Consider the following 23,055-nt stretch of genomic DNA (forward strand, 5'->3'; position numbering starts at 1 on the left):
TACTGCGTCATGAATATTTTATTCAAAATTTTAACATATCATTGTCTTGTTATAGTTAATACCATTTATCATGTGACATACGCAACAGGTTACACTTGAAATACAATAAATAGTAAATGGCATATTTTAATATTACGATCTTATTACGATATTAAGTAGTTTACGTGAGAATTGTTGGTTTAAAATATCTTGAAACGTCTTGTCGCTCCTGGTTTATTTGAGGAACCCTAATGCAATGTGACAGAATCATATGAAATCTAGCTCTATCTGGCATTGTTTTTGTATTGGATAAAACAAACGAGTAAGTCGTTTACCTAAACGTTACATGAAACAAAATTATACCGAAAAGCTGTACCCACGGCATCTAACGGACACCAATGCGATATATATATATGTATATATATATATATATATATATATATATATATATATATATATATATATCCTGTGCGCCAGAAATACCAGTGTAGCACATGCGATCCAGCAGGTGTGGTACAATGTAGGCTAAATGAAAACAACTGCAGCAAAGTTGAAAAACACTAAGCACAATGGAGACACAGACAACTGTACCCGAAACTTTTATTGCACATGTTTCCTTTATACTTTTGCCTTAATTAATGTATTTATTCATTTGTTAAGTACAGATGAATTGTATCTTATGAAACCAAAATATACTTTTCTGAGTACCTTGAAGCTGAAAATAATAATAATGCAAGTATGACATTTTTCATACTTCTTATTTGCAAAGATTGTAATCTAAACACATAATGGCATAACATAACGGGTATCACGATATCAGCATTACACGGTTGTTGATCCATCAGCAGTTCGGTCAGGTATACGTTCTGTGTAACAAATATAAATTAATAAAAGAGGATAAAAAATCAATGCATCTTAAATTTCTTCAGTACAAGCCATACAGCACAGCATCAACCTACATGTATAAGGGGGTGTTATCTAACATCCGTTAGCCTATTAGTTACACTTATAAATAAATATAATTTGGGGCAATCCGTTAAACCTCAAAGTTCAAGTTACTTGTGAATCACCTGGTAGGATTCGGAGTAAAGTAAAGTTTTATCATGAGCAACATCGAAAAATAGGATTCAATTCAATGAGCACTGACCATTTTTGCCTGTTAGTCCATAGGGTTATTAATCCAACGAAGGTTTTAAAGTTAGGGTTCAGGACATGATAAGGGCTAGGGTTATGATTAGGATTAGGGCTAGGGTTATGATTATGGTTATCATTATGGTTAGCGTTTGCGTTAGGGATAGCGTTACGATAGGTTAGGGTCACAGCTAGGTTTTAAGTAAGACTTGTGCTCTTAAATTCTTGAAGTACATCGAAAAAAACAGTTTTGCAGTACACTATGTTTTTTTTTTATATCATGCTAACCCAAGGACATTTTCATGAACATAATTATATTTAGATCCGAGTTAAAACTACAATCGCGCCACCGAATCTTAAGAAATTTAACCATTACATAGCGGTCCTATTCGTCATTGTAAGGCCAATATTCGGTAACTATGTTGATTCGAGTTTAATTTAAAAAAAATATTATTCTCTTTGATGATAATGAGAGGAGAGTTAATTGAAGTATAATGAATAGCTGCCACGTTAAGTTATTGAATTAGTTAGGCTCTAGTATCCAGCATAATAATTGATCTACATCTCACGGATACCATATATTTGACCTACCTTCATCAATCAATTACAGCTTTCGCAGGTAGTCGGACAGCACACCTTGTATGGTACATACATGCTGTTCTCTGACGTAACGGTAAAACTGGTCTTCGTCAGATGTATGAAGCATTTGTCGCCATCTTCCGCTTCTGATGGAATGGAGATATCCACGTCACCCGGCTCACATTTGAAGATGGGGGGTTCGACAGGAGGTTTGGTGGTGGGCATCCAAATACCAGTAGGGGGATGTGCAGTGACCACAGATGCTTCTGTTTATACAATGTATGAAAAATAATATGTGAAGAACTACGGTACGGTATATTCTTTTACAAAAAGGGCATTTTTAGTATTATTGTATTATTTGTGTTGTTGTTATTATTATATTGCAACTTAAGGCGAATTTCTACCTTAAGGGAAACATGTAAGTTCTACACAACGTTTGGCGCGTAAAGTTTAACGACATAGCGCTCTCCATATCTTAAGATTTAATGTTAAAGATAGAGGGGGTACACCCCCTGCTATTCAGTCGTAATGCTGTCAAAATACGAGCCTAAAGGCAAAACTAATTATAGTTGTTTTTGTACTATATTATTCCAAAATGGCGGAAATGGTAAAACATTTGAACAAAAAGGGAAATATTTATATATTTATATTCTATATGTGGAAATTTATATTATTCACTTTTACGAGTTCTAAAAGATAAGATTTAGATGTAAGCATAGTATTTCGCCCTAGACTGCATTTTGAACCACTTCTCAATTCACAGTTTATATTATTAGGGAGATTTATGATATATTATTTGCCTTCAAACAAGAGTAACAAAATTGTGGTATAGCCTAAGGTACAATAATAGTAGCCAACATTTATGTGTTTCGATCGTAAAACAGCTTTGTTCAAAGTTCAAAGCTTATACCGGTGTTTAAATAGATGTCAAATCTTTTCATTATCCTTTTACAGGTATGGTGGATACAATAGGATGACTGCATGATTGGGTAAAGTCGGTTTTTTACCCAGATTGAATACTGCCCTCCCTCCTCAAATGTATATGTCATACTTCGAAAAAGATTTAAATATTTGTATCAAAAAATCAAACAATATAATATACATCTCTTTTTTGCGGATCCCTATTTTGGTATAATTTTCCCAATTGGTCATATAAGCTAACACCCACCCCCTAACAATTTAGTCCTACTGATGACATAAACTCCATATCTAACACATATATGTTTTATTGGAAATTCCCACTGGATGACAAACCGGAATTTATATATACATGAGGATGAAGTTTCAGTGACGTTATAAGACTCTATGCGTTTTTAGACACACACATTAGATACGTGTCCTTCCTTCATCATACATGCCCAAGAATCAAATTGTAAAATAAATAATAAATCATTCGTAATATTTGTGGCAAAAATTCTGCTACTTACCGCCGACAGTAACTTGCCATTCATCTGGCGTTGAAGGTAATGTACAGTTTACATCACCATATTCTGCATCAATTGCGACGCCTTCACCAATTTGTAAAGTGTACGTTTTTTTCCCAGGGAAATCGTCTATAGGCATGTCAAAGATTATGTTTTGGGTGCCAAATTCGACTTTTGTTTCATCGGATGAATCCACTTGTCCGACGACTACATCAGCTTTGCTTATGAGAATGATGTATGCTGATTGAGTTGGGCGTCGAATCTGTTTGTCAATAATATAAGAGGATTTAAAATGTAATATGTGATGCGATCAAGCAAAATCAGTCGGAACTCGGCAATAATAAATTTTCAGTTTCCTATATGATAGCAAAAAGCATTTACAAAGCTGGATTTTGCAGAAAACCCCATTGAAATTGAACAACCAGTTCCAAAGATATGAGCAATTTAAGAGTTTCCAAAACAACAGGAAACAAAAGGAAAAATGTCCTTTGTTTGGCTATATCTCAAAATCAATATTTCCGAGTTCCGACTCATTTTGCTTGATCGCATCACATATAGCTTGTGTACATTTTGTCCACTCTATACAAGGCGACAACTCGCGCTTAATATACGGCGCGTAAACAGTGCGCAGTACTGCGTCTCTGCTGCAGGTATGCGTGCCTTCAAAGTCGGCATTTTTCGATTTTTTTTAAATCCTTTAATAAATGTAATGTGATAAATATAAACGACTATAATGCAGCTATATTTTTTTAACTATCTATGTCAGCTTTATACGTATGGTGGCTAGTTGATGATGAATATACCAAGAATGATTTCTGTAAGAGAGGTAAACTTATCGTGAATTTATTGTGTTTGTTTTTGCATGTATATATGTGCGTTTGTTTGTTTTATTACCCTTCGGTTATAAGCCACAGACCAACGCTTAGGGGAATCCACTTCTTCTCCTCTCGATGGATGACTACCCATTACTGAAGGCGACAAAGGCGGCACGTCAACTACGTTTAGACTCACAGATGACCAATCGCTTGAGAATCTTTAAAGATAAAACAAGGCATTTAGACATAGTCTCAACACAGGATATACAATCAATAGTTTAACTATATTAAACATAGTATATCATTGGATCACATGATTATACTGTTGTGATTTCCCGCATAATGCCGAATAGGAAGTTACTATAAACCGCCCATAATCTAAGATGTAAAGCATTTGATCAAATTGCTAAGCTCAAGTAACGACTGCTGTTAGATCTACATTGTAAACGTCGTCATCTGCAGTCGGATAAATAATTAGCGTGGTTGGCTAATAGTTATGGCGGTAATAATTCACAATGACTCCTGGAACATGTTCATCACTACAATGACCTCTGCCTGCGCGAGCATGTATACACTAAACGTTACAGCAACGCACACGCGAAGCCGTTGCACTTCTGCGATTAGTAGATCTTGTTGTCGGCGCTAGTGTCAAGTTCACCTGATCGATTTTTTTTGTATGGTAGGTGATAATAGTAATATTAAAACTGTTTATATTTAACAGCGTTCAAAATACCAGATACGACGGTAATAAATGACAATAATAACTTTGCACCTTCTACATGTACAGTCATGGACAAAAGTTTGGAATATTTTTATTTTTTTGCATAGCCCTGTTTTTAAGTGCAAATTTCTTACCATCAATGACCCGTCAGCCATGCAAAATGGATCACGGATGTCTGGCAAGGTCTCAGGTACCATTCCATATCACACAATACGCAATGTAGGACAACGGCTTCTTATGCCTGACCATTGAACCATCGGGCATTTTCACAGTTATTTTAGCGATATGATTCATAAGGTAACATTGGCTTTAGCATTACGGTTTGAAGAAACCAGTTTTACTTTCTTGTTTCTGTCTGTTGTATACGATATTTATGATCATGGTGTACGAGTTGAGCGCAGATTTATACGCCCGTGTCATTGATTTACGTAATGGCGGCTACAAACAGAAGGATATTGATGCCGTTTTAGGAATTACATAAGGGGCAGTTTCTAAAATTTTGAAGAGACGTCGAGACACCGGAACTTCTACACCTAGACCAAGGTGAGGTCGGCCCCGAAAGACAACCGCCAGGGAAGACCGATCTCTCTTGAGACTTTGCCGTAATGGCCGCACAAAGCCTGCATCTCGGCTACGAGCAGAATGGCTGAGGTCCATAAACGCGCCTTTTACCAGGAAACGTGTAAACAATAGACTGGTTAGTGCAGGTTTTCGCCCAAGACGACGAATAAGAAAGCCGATACTTCTGCAACGACATCGGCATGCGTGCTTCCTTTGGTCACAGAGACATAGGAATTTGACAGTAGGCCACTGGGGAAATATGATCTTCAGTGACAAGGCATGGTTCCTCCTCTACAGACAAGATGACCGATTTAAGGTCCGAAGACAGGTCAGGTGCAGGCTTTGTGCGGCCATTACGGCAAAGTCTCAGGTGGTGGAATCACAGTATGGTGAGTCACAGTATGGGGAGCATTTCACAGTAAGTCGAAATCACACCTCTCCAAGCTAGAAGGACACATGAACCAGGACCAATATCTGCATGTTCTTGATACAGTTATGCTTCCGTTTGCAAGAAGAGACTTCGGGAACAATTTCGTGATCCAAGATGACAACACCACGGCGCACAGAGCCTTACGCGTGAGGGAATTCCTTGAAAATGAGAATGTAGAACACCTGGACTGGCTGGCTTTGAGCCCGGATATGAACACTATAGAGAACTTATGGGAAGAGGTACCCCGTATAGGATAGGTAATATGGACAACCAATCAATCACCCTGCAGGAACTTATTCCGGCGAGATGTTCCACAAGGAACCTTGGCAATCCTGGTCGAGGGAATGTCACGTCGCGTATATGACCTTGAGCTGGCAAGGAGTGGACACACCAAAAATTTCGTTGTGTTTTCTCAAGCAAGAAACTTATCTGAACATGTCACAGTGAGAGTTTAAGTTTTTGTTTAAACAATAAAGTTTGCTAGTGTCTTTAATCTCATTTTGTGATACAAAGAGTCCGCCAAAAAGTGTTGCGATTGTGTGATCCTTCCATTGTAATGCGCTTCCTCAGGTAGTTCTCTATTTAATTGACAAACTGTGTGATGTAAACATCAAAGGATATTTGTATCTTTCAATTAAATTCAACTGAGCACTATTCCAGAACAATAAACCTGTTCCTAGTATGATTGAAAACTGCATTTGATACAAAAATAAAAATATTCCAAACTTTTGTCCATGACTGTATTTTGAGTTCATTGTGTGAAAATGTGAAAACAAAACCTTCCAATTTCTCACAATGACCTCAAAATAGATGGTGCGCAGTTATTATTGTCTAAATGGTGAATGTAACATACTTTCGTTGAAGAAAAAATAAGCCTAAATTTTAGGTTTTGGGTTAAGATTAGAGTTAGCATGGTTAGTGCTTTGAACTATAAAAAAAACTGGCTAGCGTCATATTCGCATATGTGATGACCTCTGTCATGTGTTCTGTCTGTTCTGCACGGTTGTTTGATGTGATCATTTATTAGTTTTTCAAACAATACGTCATGTACTACCTAATTTTAGACTAAAACAGCTCAAAGCGGTATCGTGCTAATGTATACAAATGTTTTTGAGTCATTTGCAACTTTAATTTCCGCATATTTACAACATTAATCACGTTCAAATCATTTTTTAAAGCTTTTTCGGATATAAAATGTATCTATTTATGATAAGATTGGAGGCGCTATTTAGTTACTGGAAATTACCCTTTCAAGCTTTTATTACAAATAATTCCTTTTCTTTGTTGATGAAATATGTTTATAAAATTTCTTTGTTACTTATTTCACCTATTCAATCTGTTTTATTGGCAGTATTGATTTAGGATAAATAGCGCCATCTATAGTTTGCATTTTCTTAATAATGAAGCCAATTCTATATACTTCAAACAACCGTGTCTGTCAACTTACCCGGCGGTATCAACAGCACTGAATCCTACGATGTGTCTACCGACTTGGTCACCGCTGGGGGTCCAAGTAAGGGTCTTCGATTTACGCAAGGGTCCATCCCCATTAAGTAAATACGAACTCGTCATGCCAGATGGTTTATTAGTATCTATACGATCAATCCTGTTTAAAGAAATACGATGAAAATATAATTCCGGTAAATCCCATAAGCCTTTGTGGTCGTCGTCACGCCGATGCGCACATCGTTAATGTGTACTTCATGGCTCTCAGGTGCGCGGTAACGATGTACGCTCAACGATGTGGCATCGGCGTGACGTGGAATGACAACTCATGTCTCCCCACAAATGCTTATCGGATTTACCAAAAAAGTTAATTTAATTATGGTTGCAAATAACAATTATATCCCACGGTGTTCTGCACCACGCTGCAAAAATAGAAAATTAGGTATCAGCACCGTGTGAAAAACGTTGCTGAATCTGGTAATTTTATAGGATTTTAATACATTTTACAAGAGTAACATGGTTTATTGGTAAAGCAAAGGCCATAAACAGAGAAAAGAAAAAATGTCCATTAAGAAATAGTAAGTTAGGGTGCACCGATTAGTCCGTCTCGCCGCTAGTCCGACACGCAGCTAGTCCGAATCTAAAATGCACTCTGCCGGTCCGACACGCCGCTAGTCCGAATCTGAAACGCAATGCGCTACCCGACACACCGCTGTCCGAATCTGGAAAAAAATCCTTCAGTCAGACACTGCGCTAGTCCGAATCTGAAAAACAATGTGCCAGTGTTAATATTGATTCAAACAAGCGCAGTGTTTAGCTCAATCGATAAGGCGTTCGACTATGGTGCGAGAGGTTGCGGGTTCGAGCCCTGGCGGTGCCTATTACGCTCTCGTGGAAAAATTGAGTTAGCTTGAAATTCCCTTGGACAAGGAACTTACTGCTAATTGTCTCGTTGTAACCCGTACGAAACTCGGGGAGCTGATCCTGGTTGCGATGGCTATTTATGGAATGTCTAGGGTGTGCGTTCTTGAAGCAGCATAGTCCCTGAATATTTGTTAAATGGTTTATGGAATGATGTGGGCCGTAGTGGTCAGCGACAACCTGTAAAGTGTGCTGAGGCTTGTGGATCAACGTCTAGGCGATGTGCCTGTGCGTAGCGCACTATAAATCACTGCGCTTTTTTTTTCGCAAATTCCCACTAGCGCAGTGTTTTTCAGATTCAGACTACTTCTGTGGTTTTTAGTTTCGAATTAGAGCTATGGTTTCAGTTTTTGACTAGCGCCGTGTTTTTCAGATTCGGACTGGTGCAGTGTCGGACTGAAGAAGTGTTTTCCAGATCCAGACTAGAGCAGTGCATTTCAGATTTGGACATTTAAATGTTATTAAAACGTTTTGAATAAACATTTTGAGAAAATTTTTATGTTTGCTGGGTATGTGCTTTTCAAATTCGGACTAGCGGTTTGGTTGTCAGAATTCTAATAAAACAGTGCTTGAAATTACCTATTCTTCCACCAGTGATGTATAGTTCGAGTCCGGACTCGGACTCGAGTCCGGACTCGAGTCCACTTTTTGTCGGACTCGGACTCGGCTCGGACTCGGACCCCAAAAGACTCAGCTCGGCCCGGACTCGGACACAAAAGGACTCGGACTCGAAACCGAATCCGGTCCGAGTCCATGCAATTAAATTTATGTTAAATGTGAACTGATTATACCTAAAAATGTCAAAATAGATCTAAAATTTGATCTAAAATTTGTTAACTTCATTTCACTTTATTTGCCCTTTTTTCCTAAAATTGGGGGCTGTCAAATAATTCATCTGTCATGTATCCTACATATCCACCATATTATTTAGGTTAATATCTGCGAATTAGCATAATCATATTATTGCTAGCATTGATGAAATAAACAGGTTAGGTCTTGATAATTAATTATGCATTATTTTAATAAATACTGTATAAAAATATCTAAAACTTCTTTCATGGAACTTTTTAATTCATGAAACTCAGTGAAAAAGAGAAAAAGTGCACACTGAACCATGCAGTATGCATGGCAGCTCATCCTAGTGTATAGTATTAACTTTGTGCTCCTCCTTACATACAGGAATGGGTATGGGTATTTTACATTCTGTCGGTCGCTCGCGATAGATTCGGCTGTTCCGTCTTGCGCCCTTAGACACAGGGGACACTTACCGTTGTACTCAATGGGGGGGAAATCACAAAACATGTCATATGATAAATACGGTATACCTCTTTGTGAAACAATTAATAAGTTTGATTTCTGATCAGGGGAATACGCTCCCAATAAATTGCAAAAGGAAAATTAATGCACATTGATGTGTTCTATGCGGAGAAAATTGACTGGAAATCAAAGACCCTGTAGAATCCAATAATAGAGATGCCGTGAGGGTGTCCCCTTTGACAGATGTGAGAAATGGGTAAGTGCATTAGATGGAACAACGCTGACCAAGAGAATACATACATTTGTAGTTTGTATGTGTTCACTATTGGCTGCTATTTTGAAAAGATATTTGGAATTAATATCACAGGTACAAAGCATGTACATGTACCACATGGGGGGGGGGGCACCTTTGTTTCCAATGGACATTTTATTGTGAAATGTCATTGTACAAGGAATACATAAAAAAAATCCACATAGCCCCCGAATTAAAAGTATTTAATTATCTTTCTAATCACTCAAAAAGCATTTGGTGTGAATTTTACATCCGAACAAGAGGAACATGAGCCTTTTTATTTTACATGTAAAGCCTATGGGGGGTGACGATTAGAAATGGACGGCAATATTGAAAAACCCTCATTTTGGGCCATTTTAGACACTAAAATGCCCATAAAAAAGAATAGCCTCTAGTTTGGATATAAAATTCACACACAATGCTACCTGAGTGAGTATAAACATAATTAAATACATTTCATTCGGGGGCTATATCAAAAACAAAAAATGTCCTATACCCTAATGGTTATGGACAAAGGTGGGGAGTGTGGCGCAATGGTTAGGGTACTTGCCTTTAGTGCATGAGGTCCCGGGTTCAAATCCCAGCGGTGGCGATTTGCTGGGATATTGACTTGGGAAAAAAGTCTGAAATTAATTGGCAGCTTCTGTAGATTAAATTCAGACTTCCGCTCTCCCCCATGGTTCATTTAGAATTGGGTAAATGAATCATGAAAGTACTCCGTCCTTCGGAGGGGACGTTAAGCCGTCGGTCCCGTATGCAGAGAGTCATACCTGTACATGTATCTCGCAGCTAGTTTCGAAAAGAATAGGGTGTTAACCCCTGACTGTTCCCAACCCGTCCCGGTGTTCAAATGGTGTTCAACCCGTCCCGGTGTTCAAATGGATGCATTGTTTTAATGTCACGAAGTTCCTTCGTGAAATTAAAACAATGCATCAATTACACTGTTTTTACTGTTTTATCATGATGCAGGAATGATGATTCTCTTTTACCACTTAAAAGAGATTAAAAGATAAATAAATATTTCACATTCTGCTGTAAAAATTAAATACATGTGCATGTCAATGATTTTATCATGGTAAATACTGTTCTCTAAGTCACTTAAGACATGTTAAAAGACAAACAAATATTGCGCACTTATACATGTTATAGGTTAATGAACGCGTATTACTTCTTGGGAGAGATATTAGACAAAATACATGCGCCCCGAAAGGGGGAGTGCATTAGACGCATCAACATCAACTATCATTGATTTACATGTACAGCTCTCTTCCCTAGTAAAAGTGGCACAATTGTGATTTTACCCTTTCGTTGTTAAATAAACATATCTCGAAATTGGAACAAGCAAATAGAACAAAACAAACGGCATTTGAGAGCTAAGACTGCGCCCGTGACGTTGATATAAGCATTATGTCACAACGGTATTTTCTAATTGCCAAAGAAGGCGCTTTTCACTTGCACAATTTTTTTGAGACAGGCTGTATAACTGAACATTACTGTTGCATATGTTAGAATACTATGGTATCGACTATGAACTCTCAAACATACTTACGGTAGTTCTGCTGTGGCCGCCTCAGCTATAATCGTCATTTCATAATGCTCGTTAACTGGAATAGTTGTACAGCTTTTTCCTGGTGCTACTATTCTGGGTCTGTTGCAAGTAGAACTGTCGGGGCTTACTTCCAGCAGAAATGATAAGGATACCTTACTTTTCGGGTTGTCATTTTCATCAAGATCCTCAATCACTACGCGAACTGCATAGTTACCTGCATCTCCATGTGTATCGAAATGCAGTGTACAATTAGGCTGCAAATTAAATATTATCCGAGATAAAAAAAAAAGGTGTTTCTATTATAATACAATAATAAAATTGGATTTGACAGTGTTCATTTTCACCAATTTTAATTCAGACAAACTTGTTTCTTCTCATCAGGGAGTTGTGGCGATTATGCCAGTCTCAAAACAAAGTACATTCCGTCGGTCGCATAGTGGCAAAGAGGGATTTTTGAATTTTTTCCGTTTTACATAGTGGCATAAAGGTTTAGAGCTAGCTATATCCTATAATAGTTACTTCTATAACCAGTAAAGAAACAGTTTAATAGTTTGAACCTTGAACCTAAATTTCATATGAAATCGGGCTACTGAGAGAATAGAGGAGGAGTATCATCTCCATTGTTAGAAACATATCCTTCAAACACGTTTTTCTCAGAAACGCATTTGTCCTTCACGTACGCCACTATGTGTTGCGACCGACGATTCTTCCGGTGCGTAAATGTGGTTTACACAAAAGAGCTCAGTCCGCGTCTATGCGCGGTTTAAGTCACACGCGCAGGTGATTTTTTTGAGCTTGAACTTAACTTAGCCGCATGTCGAGATGTCATAGTCATTTCTGATCTTTTGTTCAAATATGCCATTTTCCATGATTTTAAAGTCAATGTTATTTTCCTTCAGCATCCAAATGTGTTTTGACAGTTATGGCTGGTGCTTAAATGTGTTTCTTTCTTGAATGTTTGGTTGTGAGTAGCGAGTCTTTGTGTGAATTAATTTTTGTTAGGTCTACGTGCTTTTCTTTTTCTTTTTTCAGTTCCAAGATCAATGCTCGACGACTGCCTTCTCCGATAAGCGGTTACTCGTTTTTTTCCTACAGTTGCAAGGCTTTGTTTTGTGTGTTGGTGATTATTTTGGTGATCATTATTTTTTTTTTCATGTTTTACATGCATCTGTAATATATTTTATTGTATTTTTATTAAAGATTTGCGCCACATAACACATACCTAGATATATTATCCATAGGGAGAGAAACTACTGGGTACAATATTTTTACAGAAGCCAAAGTGGTGATACTCGCCACTTCGGTGCTCCGATTTGTCGCTCTCCCCTTCTCAACTTCGCCAGTAGTCTTTGGCAAAGCCAACGTAAGGTGTGTGACCTTTGGGGAAACTCTCGCTTACGATATTCGAGAATATCAAACGGTGGATTGTACTATGTGATGGTTCTTTGCTCCTTCGGTTTGTATTTGAGCTTGTGATCGTGCCCACTTTTCTTTAATATTTAAAGTATAAAGTTTACAAGTGTTTTATTAGCTTCTATTGTTATGCGAAGTCCGTTGGCTTTAAATATCTCGCTTATCTTTTTCTTGATGCTATAGTATCTACGTTTGGTGGTAAACGACTAGTCCGTCGTTCCTGTAAAGACCAACTGAATTGCCATATAGTGGGGTTTATTTGGGATAGCAGGTAGATGCCCGTCGCGACGATCAGTTCGCAACACTCTGCCCTGTCGTACGAGCCTATGGTGATGTCAAACATGGGTGTCGTTTTTCTTTACCCATGGCCCGTTTTGGTCGTTTAGTTTTCCTGCCGAATGGGCACAGACTTACCATGATGCACTTATGGTCCATGGCAAGCCCGATTCGACCTTTGTGGCATTAAACCCAGTTAACAGGATATTAATCCAGTAAATCGATTCAGTAAAGCAAATAAGCTCATGCATTCGATCACTAACGACAACCAGCTTCGGTCGATTACCCCAGCTGCAGCGTGTGTAAACTCTAATTTGCATAGAGGCTGTACATGAAATTATTGATTGGCTCCAAACAAAGGATTTGAACCGGTGCACCGTAATCATGTCGCAGTGCAGTCCATTCAATCAAATGTTGTCATCAACCTATTTGATCGCAGTGCATTGTTATGTGTGTGAGACGAACTGTCGTGGTTGATTGCAATCAAACAAACGATGTCTTATGTATTACTTTGTTCCGTGATGAAAATCGTGATGTTTTATTTAATCACTCTCGAAAAAAGTATTTCTTTTGTAGGCCTATTACTTTGTTTTGTGATGAAAATCGTGATGTTTTATTTCATCACGCTCTAAAACAAACGATTTCTTATGTATTACTTCGTTTCGTGATGAAAATCATGATGTTTTATTTCACCACGCTCTAAACAATAATTATAGTTAAATGCATTTTAAGAAAAAAATCTTATTAAAACAGTATGTTGTTTAGAAAAAATGTAGAAAGTGATAATGATGATGATGATGATGATGATGATGACGATGATGATGATGATGATGATGATGATGATGATGATGTCTCCAAAAATGTCCCGGGTTATTTTCTTGCCCTAAATCGTGCGTATCTATTAATAAGGCACTTCAATAATCAATAATCAGTCCCGTGACGGCCTCCACTAACTAGCTACTAACTTGGGTTATGGGCGCTGAATTTCATGTTCACTGTCACTTACTCATCAGCGAAGTACGACCCTTTGTCAACCACCTACAGTACCCAATTTCGGCATACTATGTAAGAAACTCATCATGATGATCGAACAGAGAGTACTTTAAATGTAGCTTGTACCGTTTTCGTGTGGCATTCTTCAGAAGTGAGCGGTCCGTTTACCAAAATTTTCGGTCAAATCTCCATTCAATTAACACGGGACGTTGGCTAGCTATGTCTTGCCCTCACTCACTATTTTACCAAAGTACGAATATTTCTGAGCATCTAACCTAGCTGTAATTTTAGGTCATGTTAGAGGAATATATTTGCTAGAGTTTTTGAGAGTACTTTTAATATTGGCCGGTTATTTTTCACACATTGACGTTAACTAGACAAATGCCTATTCTTCTAACATGGCACGATTTGTACAGGTCACAGCTCAATGGTGAGAGCACTGTGTATTGTGTATAGGAAAACGGACAGTAACTGCAGTATGCTTTACTTGCTTCAACTACTTGTTTCACAATTCTCTCCGTGATTAGTTTGCTTGCTCTCCCTAACTCTGATTTGCAGGGGTTGATGAGGCGGCAAGTATGGATCTGTACGAAGTTCGTAGTCCTTTTGCGTGATAAAAGATTTGCGTTGATCAATGAGGTCAATTCGGTCGTCAAGGTCGAGTTCCTTGGCGATTTTCATCGCTCCACTGTTTAAACAGTCTCGGAGACCTTTAAATATTATGTTTGTCGCCCTCATGCTGGTAACAAAAGTGTTGGTCTCGATTCCAGCTGGACTGTGCTTCTTCGTGACGAAGGAGCACAATCCAGGCAAGGCTTGCGACATTTACGCACGAGTGAACGCCCGTATGAATGCACGCATGGAATATGGATCATCACGATCTCTCTATTATCTACTTACAAAGACGTGTATATAATCAAGCTCTCCGCAGGCTCTCTCAAATTTGGTTCTTTTAGAGTTGGTTTTATAGCACTCATCGTCGTACCTTTCTGTATTCCGGCAACGGTAATTATCATTATCAGGGTCGGTAACTGTGAATAAAAACAGATAAAGATACAAAGAAGAAAAATATGGTGGTGTTGGTAGTGTTAGTGATGGTGGTGACACGTTCATTTATTGAACTCAACATCAATATGATCAAAAACAAAGGGGACAAACCTTCAAAATTGTCGAATTAGTAATAATGAATTGATTAATTCGTTTTTAACAATGCTTTTGATGCCAACATTGTTGGCCATTATTGCTTGTTAGATCTTCCTGTACTTTTGAATTGGAGCATAACAAGAATTTCCGTCTGTGGATTTTTATTTCTGTTGGTAAATATTTTCTAAATTAATGTTTTCTCAACATTGTATAAAAAATTCAGGTTGATATTATATTATAAAATGCACGTGACGTTGCAAACCTACCTGGTATTTCAAACCAGAAGTCACATCCCTTGTGATAAAGTTGTACGGGTATTGGTGATGAAATGGGGGAAGAATTCGGCACCCCGTTGCGCACGTGGTTGAGATCAATCTCAGTAAACATTTTCCATCCTTCATTTTCATGCGGATAAACGTTGACAAGGTCTACCCAACAGCACATGTTATAGCTGAAAGAATATAACGAGAGGAAATAAAAGAAAAATTTAACATCAGTAAGTAGGTACAGTGACCAAATTCGATATTTTGAGATTTTGCCAATTTTCCAATTTAAGTAATATTGTAATTTGGGACTTAATTAGATGTTTCGTTTTCTATCTAACTTTTCGGTTTTAACATGAAAGCAAAAATCTATATAACAATGTACCATATGATAGTACATACTTTCGGTTATGGTTACCACTACCTTTTGTTCACACCATCTAAACCAAACATATCTCGAGCGTTAAATTTTACGTGGGTAGTAATATACATCTTTCTTCTGATCATAATCATCAAAATCAAAATCATATGAAGACAAATAAGAGATGAGGCAGTCGATCGTGGCAAAACATTTTAAACAATATGTTAGTAATTAAAACAAGAATTCCGGTGAATTTGCTCGGATACTTTGGGATTATATTTAAAGAAAAATTAAATCAATGCCGAAACATCAAAATATGTAAAAAGTTTCACATGACGGCCATCTTGAAAATGAGTTCTTTATACACAGAATAGAATAAATACATACTAAACCACCAATTTGTTGGTGTCCTTTGGAACCTTCATCTCAAATGTTCTGCTACCGATATCATAGTTCCCGGCGATGTTGTGTTCTGTGCATCGCCATCTCATGTCTGGATTATACTGGTTGCCGTGATATCTGTCATATTCTAAACAACTAGAAACAAAAATAATGGTAATGATAATCAATAATAATAATAAAAATAATAATAATAATAAGAAGAATAAGAATAATAATAATAATAATAATAATAACAATAATTTTTTAACCTAAAAAGTGCCAATTGTAGAGCGTTTTGCGCGAATTTATTTCACCTTTGTACCATATTTCACCAGTTAAGTTTGTACCATTTGTACCATAAACCTATTTTATCGCCAAAATGTGCTAGATTAACTATACTTCAAGAAAAAAAATCCAACCCCATCCCCCAAAGTGGTGCTGCCACTGCTTTTGTTAAGTTGTGTTATTTAGAAACAGTTCTATACTTTTTTATTTGTTAAAAATCATGCAAATCATACAGTGTTCGTTCATTAATTCAGTAAGTAATGGAGAAAATGCATGATGGTTGGACTGACTTTTCACCTCCAACAGGATCGAACCCGTTATAATGAACCAAAGACTTTAGTGCACAACGCTGTTTGCTGGAATTAATATATAGATACTTACTCAGAACAGTATTCATACCCCCTGTGTGGACTGCACCCGTCACCACAAGCCAGATAGCCTTTTGTCACATAATAACTACCAATGTTGTTGCATACTTGATGTCCATCTAAAATTGGTGAACCATCTTGAAACCCATTGAAACTGAAATAGTAGGTCACGTCAACCTGCAAATATCAAAATAAACCTCTCATCGCTAGTCACAATTATTTGTGATCATTATTTAGATTATCTAACAAATCATTATGGACAATACCAACAGCTACCACATTAGAATACACATTGTTCAGCTACAGCATTAAAAAAAATATGTTTTTATTTTCTTTATTAACTATATTAATTTCGCTAAGATCATGCAAGTCTGGATATATGTGACCCGGCAGCACGAATGAGCCGTAAATTCCCTAAATTGTATTCTGAGTTACAGTGTAAAATGTGTATGAAGACCGTATTCATCGGTAACTTAAGCTAGCGCGACATCTATCTCATTTTGATAGTCAAACACCAATCAATATTCCTATTGTTGAAGTGGATAATAAGCTTCTACCTTAGATGGCTATATAAATTTTAATAGCTCTGGTCTCTGTTTGCTTTGGCTAAATCCTGTTCATGTGGTAGGTTACCAGGCATTGCATTTTGTATAGGTATGTATAACCAACAATTAACTATGAGAGAACTTTCTTAAACCTCGTTGACTTGGGAATGATTTGAAAGTACCGCCGATTATGACTGTTTGATATTTATTGCCAGCAATATGGAAAAAGAGACACATGTAGAAACGAAAAAAGCTACAATTTTGTTGAAGGAGCAAAGTTGAACAAACCATAAACCCGCTTCTGGATATCGTTTAAGGGAGTACTACACCCATTGCATTTTTTTTGCATTTTTTTGCATTTTGTGAAGAAATGAGAAAAAGAAATTGGACAAAGTGGTATGCAAAATGAAGGGGAAAATCTTCTCTTTCAATTGGTGACATCAGTATCAATGACGCGTACAGGCTTCTAATGGTATAAGCCAAAAAGTGGTACATCACTGATATTTTAAATTCACTTCATTTTGGAAAGCTTACTATCAACGGATTTCGTTAAAATTTTGGATATGTGTTGCTAACACATTAGGTAAATAATGTTGATATGTAAAATGGGAATAAGTGGTCCCTGATTTCTTTTATGACTTCATGAACTTGGTGCTCCACAACTATCAAAAAACGAACCGGTTAAAATGCTTCTATTTTCAATGTTGAGCTATATTTTGTATTTTGAACTTGCGACATTATTTCACAAAGCCATAGGTAACAGGTTATCACAACCACACTACAGCAATGTTGAAAAAGATTGTATTTTTTGTCACCTATACCACCATATTAGGTAGTTTTCCGTAAGCTTCATTTTTGTGATTTTGGTAACTATTTTATATTTATTTGCCCAATCCATCTCAACTAGGCAATCTAAATTGTACTCACCATTTACATCCCAAGGTATTTTAGTATATCCACCTCACACATTTCCATTATATATCCAGTAACAGACAAAATATCAAAATTGATGCCTCATTATGACATGTATGATATCACAGACTATCACATGTATTCAGAATTGATGCCTGAATTTGACCTGAACCAATTGACCTATAACCTGACCTTTGATGACCTTATAGCCTTTTTTAATCTCTTTTCCTAACAACACATTATGGAAGATACATACATGGTGTAGTGTTAAATTGCCTATGTGGAAGAGATTAGGCCTATTTAATTTATTCAGTGTTATAATCAGTGAGTACATTTCTATAGATAGTATAACAAAGGATTTAATGTATTCTATTCATGTATTCTACTTGGACATGTTCAATAGAATAAATTATGGTTTGTTATGAAACACACATCTCAGTTACTAGGTTACAGTAAACAAAAAAATATATAGGGCTAAAATGATTTTCTAAAATGGTTTAAAACCACTTTGTAGGTAGAGATATTTTATAAGTTTAGGACATGAGATGATGAACATATTTATGTAGTTCATAAATTTGCAAGAAAAAAAAGAAGAAGAGGGGTACTGATGAAAATCAGGGTATTATTCCCCCTTAAAGTCAAATGATATACCATTTTAATGCTTATGATGTATATTCCCTAAACACGAAATAAAACAAAATTGACCGGGGAAGAATTTACGGCTCATTCGCCGTGTACGGTCACATATGTAAGAGTAAAATACGAAATTTCTAATGACGTCATGGGCTACGCCCCCTTTTTGGGGTAAAAATCAAATTGCTCCAATCGAGTTGTAATGTTACTCAAATTCATCCTCTGGTCAAACGAAATTTAAAAAAAAAGTAAATCGTCAGTTGTGCCTAATATGCTTTAGTTGTACGACGTGAGCCCAAATAGGTCAGAATCCCAAAGGTGAATCAAGTTTCCCACTGTTGTCAATTTTTAACATGCTTAGATTAAATTGTAGTTTGATGCCAATAAAAGACTAATTTATTTTAATTTTGCTGATGAGGTTTTAAAGATTTATGTAGATATTATTGTTGCTGACACACTACGATTTTTTAGAAAATTTGCATTTTGCTCCGTGTTTTGAACGAAAGAGATGACATGTCACGCTGCCGTAGGAATGTCCATCGACTGTCTTGACCCGGAAGTTGTCACAAAATGGTAGTGGTTAAAGGTTCATAATCTGATAATGCCAATTCGTTTTCTGATTGGTCTCTGTTGCTAAAACATTAATGCACGATGGAGGTTTAGATTTTTTATTTCACGTATATTGAGTAAGATAAAACCATAGCCTTATTTTGACTTTCGTCCAAACGGACGCAAGAAATTGATGCAGCTTGCTGAACAGTGCATCCAACAATGGAAAACCTCGATCTGGACGCGCTTTAGCGGGAACCTTTTGTGATGCCAGCTTTTCAAGTGGGAAAAAGGTCAAAAGTAAACCACTATATAACTTACATAAGCCTATTTACTCATCGGATCCTTTACCTTATAGAACTATTATACTGTTGCTATGCAACCTGACCAACACCACTCCACTGGTTGCCAGAGTCAAGATTCATCAACTCAAATTTCTCGGCCATATATTGCGTCTTGAAGATGACGAGCCTGTGAAAGAATATGCACTTTATATTCCACCAAATGGGAAGAGGAAACCGGGACGGCCACGCACACTGTACTTACAGTATGTCCAGCACCTCCTGGGAGATACTGAAGGGATGCTGCAGCCAAACAAAATTGTTTCGCTTGCCCAAGATCGCATCAGTTGGAGAAAACTTGTGGTCGCCTGCTCTGCAGCCGACTGATGATGATGATGATGATGATGCTATGCAAACCTTTACCTTATACATAATAGAATTATACTGTTGCTATGCAAGGAGTTTTGTTAAATTGGCCCAATTCGTTATATGACATGCTTCATGCACAACATAATAATGTTCTTCATGATCTAATTGCCATTTCAAGCCATTTTTTTACATGCATCAACAATTTTTAATTTTGGTAGGGTCATCTTCAGCCTATCGCGGCATTTATAACTACAGGAAACGGCAAAATCCAAAATGGCCATCGGCGGCCATTTTGAAATTCAAAAGATTACGTAACTTTTGAATATATCAACCTAGAGACATGACTGAGGGGTTATTTCAAACTATTTTTTAAACAGGAATCTATTCCAAAGGGTACTTTTTCATTTTGGGGTCATCTTCAGCATCAAATCCAAGGTGACCGCGAACAACCTTATTGACTATTTTCATATTTTGCACCTTTGCTGACCAGTTTCACCTAGAAATGCAATTGAAGTGTTGTTTTCGGTTATTTATATGAATTGTTTAGTATGACAGTTACAAATCCAAAATGGATGAATGCTAAAATTATACTCTACATTATATTAAATAACAGAATCATTTAACCACCGCGAAAGTCCGTGACCGCAAAAGACGGGTGACCGTGAATTATAATAATTGTATAATGTTTCTGTAACAATCTTAGCTGAAAGTAATTCCCTCCTAAAACTTATCTGAAACTAGTTCCCTGAATCCCCGAAAGCCATTTCGGTATAATAATACACCCTTCTTGTTTCACATGCAGTTGTCATAGATATATGCAGGGAAACAAGAATTTAAATATTAAACAAAATGGCAATATTACCTTATTGTCTCCAATCGGTGCCCACTTAAAGGTCCCGCCTCGAAAATGCGTGCCAGAGACAACAGTTCCTCCGGCATGCAGTAATAGCATTATCGCTAGAAGCACGGTCATTTTGCTGAAAAACAAATATTAAAAAAAAATGAATGAAGAAAAAGGTAACAAACATACAGGGTGTCCCGTTGAAATGCCATATCATTTACAAAGACGAGTTGATACCCACTAACAAGAGCAATTGAATATTCATAATGCTTTAACAATCCACGTTTAAGGTTAGTAACTATTTTCAACTGTGGCGATTTGGTAGTTCACAACTGATAGCTTTGGCAAAAATTGCATTGATCATTTTATAGCGAGCGTGTAGAAGAATTCAAATATCACAGATATACCTTTGTAGGACCTGTGGTTCTTGAGTTATGTTGCAAAGATGGCTGAAACAACGTCACCATTGTAAAACATACACAACTCATTAACAACAATAAATCAAGCAGGTTTTTAAGTACCATATATGATTTGTCAATAATATATTGATTTGGATATTGAAAATTGATCTTTTTGGCTCCCTCGACTAAGTTACGCATTCTATTTCATGACCAAAGAAAGATAAAACGTTCAGTAAACAGCGTAAATTTCAAAAACTATTATAATCCAGAGAACAAAACATACATGGAATAGAGAAAAGCATAGTTTTCTCCAAGTTCGTCCGTTTTCCGTATTCATGGTATTAGCGGGTGTGTTCAAAATCTCTTGAATTCCACATGGCTCCTTATGTATAGAAATTGGAATAGGCGAATTTTTGTCTGTAACTTTAAAAACAAAATCTTTAGATCACACTAAAGACACTTGCCAGAATCATTCTACACTACACACACAAATAAAATCTTCGATATCCCGTTTCTTCTAGTGAAAAAATATATATATTCAAAATTATTTGAGAAACACCATCTACTTACATGATTTCTGTCGATCCCAAGATATGTACTATTAACTTGAAGATGTAGCAAGAAATTCACGGTGTCCGACTGTCTACTAAATCTAATAAAGGCATGGTGTTTTTATAGCATAAATCTAATCCAGAGCAAATGGCCTGGAACCAAATTAAAGAAAGTGATGACATATAATACAGTATGATTATGTATATAATATTAAATTGTTCCCTCTCATAAGCCTAAAACCATTCTCAACATAGAAAATACAAAACTCCTCTAATTGTCAAGAATTCAAGGTTGTGTTGACATTGTAATTATTGTTAAATTGTTAATCTAAAGAACATAAAGGTACTAGTATACATATTAAACAAATAAAACAATTTGACATCGGATATGTGTAAAAATTATCCTTTTTTTAATGTGAAGCATATCTACAATGATCTAGGCATTGACAGATGAAATCCAGGAGATACCACTGACGAAACTTCTGCAAGGCACGAGTGACATTTTTGCAGGACAGGCAAATGTAGCTAACAATCGTGCTTATTATCCTGATTGTAACCGACTGTAACGAGGTATTTTATCATGGGTCATCTGTCCCTCCTTTCCTTTACCAGATTATTATATTTGGTATTGGTCCTGCGGGGAATTGGACATGGGACCACTCACACCAAAGGCAAATATCTTAACTAGTATGACAAAATCATACAAAAAGCATGATTTTGACCCAACTATTTTGTGGACAACATAAACAAATTCTTATACATTTTCAATAGGTAGATTTGACCGAAAGTGGGTCATGCCTGTGACATACAATGAGCCATTCAAGTTGAAATTCCTACCCCGTCTATGAAGAAATAAAAGAAAAGATAAACATCTAGTCTTCCATGAGGTGGTACATTGATTTCAACTGCAATAATTGAAGACCGAATATTAAGTGCTGTACTGCGCAGGTCAGCAACCAATCACGTTGCCATTTGCCCTGACGTCAGACACAAACTAGTCTTTTTAATTCGGTCTTCAAATAATGATATCATTTGCAAGGGCGCAGTTCATTGACCTCCATTTAATACTCTGCATGCCAGCCATAGGCTTCAACATAAAAAGTAATAGGTTTTGAGGTATTTTCTTAACATATCAAGAGCTAATTTTAAAACCACTGGGTCAATACTAGGCTTGTTTGTACTCATTTAAATGCATTTTTCATGCCAATTCCAAATATGGTCATGAAAATGTACAATTCTGACATTTTTGAATTCGAAACATTGGCATCTGCAGTCCCACGTTAACAACAAAAGCTGAAAATGTTCACCTGAAGTTGAAGTACGAGATTTTACGTCAATACCAATACATGGTCATATCATTAGTGTACACCATATTGTGGATGAAG

General features: G+C 36.8%; 1 protein-coding gene across 1 annotated transcript; it reads right to left on the bottom strand.

The window, feature by feature from the left end:
- On the bottom strand, positions 1–21,780 carry LOC140145841 (uncharacterized). Its single transcript, XM_072167526.1, has 12 exons — positions 21,690–21,780; positions 20,740–20,854; positions 16,602–16,765; positions 15,942–16,091; positions 15,197–15,381; positions 14,688–14,818; positions 11,106–11,359; positions 7,088–7,246; positions 4,008–4,146; positions 3,117–3,375; positions 1,702–1,955; positions 1–845 (listed from the first exon to the last, which is right to left on the bottom strand). Exons 2-11 carry the CDS (start codon positions 20,848–20,850, stop codon positions 1,711–1,713), a joined length of 1,797 nt encoding a protein of 598 aa, XP_072023627.1. The 5' UTR covers positions 20,851–20,854; positions 21,690–21,780; the 3' UTR covers positions 1–845; positions 1,702–1,710.
- Between the last annotated feature and the right edge of the window lie 1,275 nt (positions 21,781–23,055).

The sequence above is a fragment of the Amphiura filiformis genome, chromosome 2, assembly GCF_039555335.1.
Source record: "Amphiura filiformis chromosome 2, Afil_fr2py, whole genome shotgun sequence".
Classification (NCBI taxonomy): domain Eukaryota; kingdom Metazoa; phylum Echinodermata; class Ophiuroidea; order Amphilepidida; family Amphiuridae; genus Amphiura; species Amphiura filiformis.